Source organism: Arvicola amphibius, chromosome 12, assembly GCF_903992535.2.
Source record: "Arvicola amphibius chromosome 12, mArvAmp1.2, whole genome shotgun sequence".
NCBI classification, from domain to species: Eukaryota; Metazoa; Chordata; class Mammalia; order Rodentia; family Cricetidae; genus Arvicola; species Arvicola amphibius.
The window spans coordinates 10,817,489-10,824,664 of record NC_052058.2 but is presented as its reverse complement, the minus strand read 5'-3'; the positions used below and the strand labels follow the sequence as shown (position 1 = coordinate 10,824,664).

The 7,176-nt window shown below is 43.1% G+C and overlaps 1 protein-coding gene across 1 annotated transcript; it reads right to left on the bottom strand.

Annotated features, from left to right (window-relative positions):
- Positions 1–2,973: 2,973 nt before the first annotated feature.
- On the bottom strand, positions 2,974–6,887 carry LOC119827695 (heterogeneous nuclear ribonucleoproteins C1/C2-like). The gene is made up of 3 exons (XM_038349531.2): positions 6,755–6,887; positions 3,230–3,349; positions 2,974–3,119 (listed from the first exon to the last, which is right to left on the bottom strand). Exons 1-3 carry the CDS (start codon positions 6,885–6,887, stop codon positions 2,974–2,976), a joined length of 399 nt encoding a protein of 132 aa, XP_038205459.2.
- Between the last annotated feature and the right edge of the window lie 289 nt (positions 6,888–7,176).

The following is a 7,176-nucleotide window of genomic DNA, read 5'->3' as shown; positions in this document are numbered from 1 at the left end:
ATAAGTTAAAAGATATGTTATTTTAGAGAAGAGGTTTTGCTTTTGTTTCTACAGGAAATGAGAAGCTGAGGATTCAATCTGAGTTAAGAAAAATCATATTTGATCAAGGAAGACCACCTGAAAAATCTCCAGATGTCTGAGTTCTGCATCCAGAACAGTTTCAAGACTGGTGGCTGAGATGATCAAGCCTCACAGAATATATCATTCATGACTTGACCATAATTCAAAATTTTCTTTAGGTCCCCATAAGACTATCAGTGCCAACAATCAGCAGGAAGTAGCCTAGAAAACTACACCCGCGTTTCCCAAAAATGGCTTATGTATGTTTTTCTTTGTTTAGAGTGTTGATTACAATTTATATGGATAATGGTCATGAAGAAAGCTAAACAAGGAGATTCCATTCAGAGTTCTTGTTTTGAAAAAAAGGGGGGAGGGAACTGCTGTGGGACAATGGTTTTACCCTGTAAAGATTTGTTTCTTATACTTGTTTAATAAGATGCGGATTGGCCAGTAGTCAGGCAGGAGGTATAGGTGGGGTAACCAGGCAGAAAGTAGAGGTGGGGCTACAAGAACAGGAGACGTCAGGGAAGAGGATATTGTTAGTCTGCAGTCATAACCCAAACACAGAGGAAGCCAGACACAGAGCAAGCAAGATGTGACTGCCTTGCTAAGAAAGGTACCAAACCACGTGGCTAACACAGACAAGTACTATGGGTTAATATAAGTTATAAGAGTTAATAAGAAGCCTAAGCTAATAGGCCAATCAGTTTATAATTAACGTAGACCTCTGTGTGTTTCTTTGAGAATGAACCACTGTGGGACCTGGTGGGACAGAAAACTCAGTCAACACCAAGGGTCCTAGTAAGCTTTTCACTCTAACAATAGAAGCTTTGACATCAAAGCAAACAATCCTCCTAGGAGGCTAGATGAATGCTTAGATATGGCTGAAGTCACTTACGTCATAATTGGGAGAGAGCAAAAGAGTGATGGATAAAGAAGGGAAAATCCAAACCCAATATTTAAATACACTGACCATATCGCTAGCAATGACTCTATCAGGCCATAGTTTCTATGCTTAAATGTGAGCAGAGGGGTCAGAGAAGCAAGGCACTTCTTGGCAGGGCAGGAGTGGAATGCTTCTATCATTATACCACAACCAAGTTATCTCCTATTCATTGGAGAAATATAAAGGTCCAGCCACCCAGGGAGGCCGGAGAATGAAATGGATACAACCAGTGTGTGCCAACCCCCAAATCCCCAGCTTGTTGATGGAAAAATCAGTCAAATGACTCTCTGTTGACCTAGTATTTGAGAGGGAGGTATTAGGTGGCCGTTATTCCTAAAAAGAGGTCACTAAGGAAAGAGGACGAAAGGCAGCTGGTGGAGTCATTAACCACGGCCGTTTCAAAGCCTTCGCATCGGGATAAGCCTGGGGCCTGTTTGAAATGTAACCCAGAGTTCGAGAAAAGACTAAACAGTCTCTAGATGTAAGGAGGTTTAATTCAAGGAGACACAGGATCACAAATAAGAAGAACCATTTGTACCTTCCACAACTGTCGGCCAAGATGCTCACAGCAAACCATTCAGAGCCTAGGAGTCCAATCACTGGCCTCTCACAGATGGAAATCAAAGCTCAGCATTCTGTGTGACATCAGTTGCTTCTAGAATGGATGCTGTGGAGACCCAGGGTCCTCAGTGTGGAGAAAAGATGACATTGATTCTGAAAATGAGACTGCCGCAAATCGTGCATTGCTTTGTAGAGCTGGAAATGGCTTTAAACTCATGGGAAACAATATTGGGAATGGCAATCCTGCCAATTTGATATGGTCCTCGGGTCCCCAGCATTGACCATGTCAGGTGACAGCTCTTAGCTCACTTCTGGATCCTGCCATCGGAAAACAGAAGAGACTTGGCGAATGAAAGCCAAGATGAGAAATGAGAACGAACATAACTGATGAGGGGGCTGGACAGGACACTCAGCTCTGCGCTGATCAAAGCAACAGAGCAGTCTATTCCCAGGATTAATTAACAACAGGAGGGGGTGTGGCCTGCTGAGCTCCATGACCTCCGTAGTCCCAGCCCCAGAGCTTCTCTCTTCTACCTGCCCGTCTCCTGAAGTCTGCTTTCTGTTTTCAGGGGGACAACTTGCAACATGGCCCAGATGCACCCTTCATGCTAATAGATCAGTTACCCCTTATGAGTCCCTCTAAGACTCAGTCTGTGACTGACATTTCTCTTTTTTTTTCCTGGTTTAATAAGGAATTGTTTATTTTGAGAAAATGATCCCAAACATCAGGCTGTTCACAAAAATAACCCATGGTATTAACTTTAGAAGACAAATATTAAGGCTAGTACACTATTTTCCTGTAAGATGCATTCGGCATGCCAGCTCTCATTCACAAAAATACATGGTTACATTCATGTAGAACAGCCCCACTCAAGTGAGGGAAAACACACACCTCTAATGCAAAGCTGTTCTCAGGGATTACAAGTAAATGACATGCCTCTGTAGTTAGGGAAGGAACCACTGAAATTATATGAACAGGAAGAGCTGAACTCCCTGCATAACAAGAGATTATTTTGGAGACAGTTGATAAAAACCATACATCTTTTTATTTTTAAGTCAAAGAGGTATCAAAATTAAAAGCAAAACTTACAGGGTAAGACTTAACAAAACTACTAAGGAGCATCAAAGGAAGTGAGAATGGAACTAGGCTCAAGGCAATTATGAATCAATGAACACAGGATAAAAAAAAAAGGGCGAACAGTGAGACTGTGCTGAAGAGACTAACGGAGAGGATCTGGTGTTACTTCCATCTCTCACAAGCGCCTAGGTAAATGGATAATGGGATAAGATCTCTAAACTCCACTACGTGCTTAGGAGTCATCGTCCCCATTGGCGCCGTCTCTGCCATCCTCTCCTTCCTCAGCTTCTTTCTCACGGTCCTTGATCACCTCTGGCTGGTCATCCCCTCAATCCTCATTGTCGTCGTCCTCCAGCAGGATGCTCCCCTCAGCAGCAGCATCTGCGCCTGCCTCAGACTCCGTCTTGACGTTCGTCTCATCTTTCCTCACAGAGGTGCAGCTCTGCTCCTCCTCAGGCTTTTCATTCTTCATCTCTACAGGGGATGAGGAGGACAAGTCTGCTTGTCTGCTTTGTTCTTTTTCAATTTTTTCCAGGCTTTCCAGCAGAGAATCCACTTTTTGTTTTATCTGAGTCAGCTCTCACCTTTCAACTTTTCCAGATTGGTAAGAACAGCGCCCCGTTGTCCACTCTTCGAATTGAATCCACTTTTGCCCCTTCGAGAGGTGTTTCCAGAAACATGTTGGCGTTTAGAAGGCACCACAGCTCGAGTAATAGGAGGAGGAAGAGGAACACGTGATGGGTAACTGTACATCCTGGACTGACATTTCTCTCAGCAGCCCTGGTCAACAAGTGGAACTCTTCCCTGAGCCTCAGCCTGACCCCAAGGGCCACTGGCTTCCCAGAGATTCCGCTTGGTCCTCAGCAGAAAGAGGGAATGCAGAAGGCAGGTCTCCTGGGGACACGTGTGGACTTGGGGTTTATAGCTTGTTGGTTTTTAATGTTGTTGTTTTTCAAAGACCTAACCCTTGGGCCTCTGGCTGATTTATATTCCCTGGGAGTTGTTTATTGAGGAACAGTGGCTCTGGCCAGAATGGGAAGAAACTGTGTCTAACTTAAAATGTTGGAAACTTTTTATCATTTTATGTGTCTATCTACTGTCACCGCCAGTAACCATGAGCATGAGGCAGTTAATCAGATGATTTTGGTAATTGCCCTCTCCCCAAAATATTTTCCGGAGGAGCCACAACTATGATCCAAACTCACTTGTGCCTCAGTCTAAGCCCAGGTTCAAATCTCCACTCAGTCATCTTCTTTCTACCCCACAGGGCAGGAACTGCTCCCAGGGGTAAAGCAAAATGCAAACCATTTGTTTGTGGCAGTCACTCCCTACTCAGTCACTAGCTTCCTTCCTTTTGGTCAAGACTAGCTGGTGTCCCTGATGTGAGCTGTGGGCTGGGTGACTCCACTCTTCATGAGTCTCCTTTGAAGGGTGTCATCATTAAGGTTTCTGTCTCTGAGAAGAGACACTATGATGTAGGAGTGTTTCTATCTATCTGTTGTTTTATTGGTTAATTAATAAAGAAACTGCTTAGCCTGATAGGTTAGAACATTGGTGGGTGGAGTAGACAGAACAGGATGCTGGGAGTGAGGCAGATGCCTCGGGCAATTGCCCTGCCTCTCCTCTCTGGGACAGTCGCCATGAAGCCAGCCACCAGGTCAGACATGCTGAATCTTTCCCGGTAAGACACCACTTCCTGGTGCTACACAGATTAATAGAAATGGGTTAATCAAGATGTGAGAATTAGACAATAAGAGGCTGGAACTAATGGGCCAGGCAGTGTTTAAATGAATACAGTTTGTGTGTTGTTATTTCTGGGCATAAGCTAGCAGGCAGCTGGGAGCCGGACGGGATGAAAAGCAGGCCTGCTGGCCTCATCACTACAACACTATGACCACAGCAACTCTTATAAAGAAAACATTTCATTGGAGTGGCTTACAGTTCAGAGGTTCAGTCCATTATCATCATGGTGGGAAGTGTGATAGCATGCAGACAGACAAGGCATTAAAGCTGAGAGTACTACATCTTAAAGGCAACAGGAAGCCAACTGACTCACTGGGCAGTATCCTGAGCATAGGAAAGTATGTCACCCCCACAGTGACATACTTCTGCCTACAAGGCCATACCCACTCCAACAAAGTCACACCTCCTAATAGTGCCTCTCCCTATGAGATTATATTGACCAGTTAAACTCAGACTACCTCAGAGGGGCACATGGCTTTTCAGGAAGTTACTCTGTTCTTTCTCCTTCCTATGTGGAAATGTGGCCTTAAAGAAGTGGAGTACAACTCAACTGTAAAAATAATGACATCTTTAGATTTGCAGGCAAATGGATGGATTTAGAAAAAGACATATTGAGTGAGGTAACCCAGACCCAGAAAGACAAATATAATATGTACTCACTTATAAGTGGCTTTTCGACATAAAGCAAAGAAAAGCCAGCCTACAGTTCACAACCCCAGAGAACCTAGACAACAAAGAAGACCCTAAGAGAGACATACAAGGATCTAAATAGGAAAGAGAAAAAGATAAGATCTGAGTAAATTGCAAACATGGGGGATCACAAGAGAGGGTGGAAGAGGAGAGGAGAGGAAGGGAGGGTAGTGGAGAAAAATGTATAACATAATGACAACATTAAAAAATACTATTTTAAAAAGAGCATTTTGATAAGAAGGCTGGAGAGACTTATCAGAGGTTAAGGGCACTGGTTACTCTTGCAGAGGACCTGGGTTCAGTTTTCAGTACCCACATGGTGACCAAAACTATCCAAAAGTACAATTCTAGGGGCTCTGGTTCTCTTTCTGGCCTTCACAAACTTCATGCATGCACACAGTTGTAGGAGGAGGGCCCACTTGTTCATCCCAGCTGCCAGGCTATCTAAAACCCAAAACAATCACACAAGAACTCTATTAATTAAAACATTGCTTGGCCCATTAGCTATAGCTTCTTATTGGCTAACTCTTACATTTTAATTTAACTCATCTCTATTAACCTGTATATCATCACAAGGTTGTAGCCTACCAGCAAAGTTTCAGCATGTCAATCTTCGGCAGCAGATCATGGCATCCCTCTGACTCTGCATCCTTCCTTCCAGAATTCCATTTAGTTTTCCCACCTAGCTCTGTTCCCTTCAGCTCTGCTATTGGCCCAAAGCAGTTCCTTTATTTACCAATGAAAGCAACACATAGACAGAAGGACTTCCTACACCATACAGTACAATACATGTATTCAGGCAAAACATTCATATAAATAAAATAAAAATTAATCTTTTTAAAAAGAATTAAAATGATACTAAAGAGTGAATTGTAAACAGTTGTTAAGTGTGGTAAAGTATAACCTTTAGAAATGTGGATTAGGGTTAGGGTAAGGTAGGGTAGGGTTAGGGTTAGGGTAGGGTAGGGTTAGGGTTAGGGTAGGGTTAGGGTAGGATTAGGGTATGTTAGGATTAGAGTAGGGTTAGGGTAGGGTTATGTTTAGGGTAGGGTGGGGTTAGGGTCAGAGTAGGGTTAGGGTAGGGTTAGGTTTAGGTTTGGGTAGGGCTATATAGGGTCAGGATCTGTGTAGGGTTAGGGCTAGTGTTATGGCAATATAGGGTTAGGATATGGTAGGATTATGGTACCGTTGGTTAGGTTTATGGTCCAGGTAGGGTCAGGGCTATGTGGGTTTAGGGTTAGAGTAAGGTAGGGTTAGTCTTATTGTAGGGTATTTTTGGGGCTATTGTTAAGGTATGGTATGGTTAGGCTTTTTGTAGGGTAGGGATAGTGTAGGATTAATGTAAGGGCTATTTTAGTGTTGTGTTAGGCCTATGCAATAAGTAAAGATGGAATGTACACCAAGGACAGAGGTGTTCTTAAAGAAGTAGAACTAATCATTGTTTTCTATTTGTAGTGGATCAAGTATATATTTGTCATTGATAGTGAAAACGCAGAATTCTATTTGGACTCCAAAGCTTTCTATCGGCCTATACATCTGTCCATCACAGATACAGTTTGGGACCTGGCATATGTTTGTTTCAGTGGCTTTCTTAATCTAGCTGTGTCATAATTTTATTTGTTCATTCTTTCAATAGAATTTCTTTATTAAGCCAAAGTACTTAGATGAGGACTTACCTGCCTGGGACGAATGCCCAAGAAGAACCTGTGTGGCTTCCAATAGCAGAGAGTTGTCTCGGAGACCAGTACAGGTCTCCATTTGCCCCTTCAGTGTCTCAGGGGGCTCTTGTGGATGGGATGATAATGCCATCTTTTTCTTTCTGAAAATAATTGCTGCAAACCTGTGCTTACTAACATGGAGGAGTCCTCGTTATCCCTCCACCATCCCTGGAGAACTGGCACTGAGATCTGTGTGTCCCAATCCTTGATATCAGCTTCCTCCCAGAAACTACTCTATCTCAAAGAGAAGTAAAAAATAAACCAGGGAGCTCTCTGCTTGGAAGTGAATAGGAAGAGGTTTTTCACATGATAAGCTTCAACTTCTATTTTAAGGCTTTATTTTTCCAAATAAATCTATGTAAACAAGGATTTGGGAATCT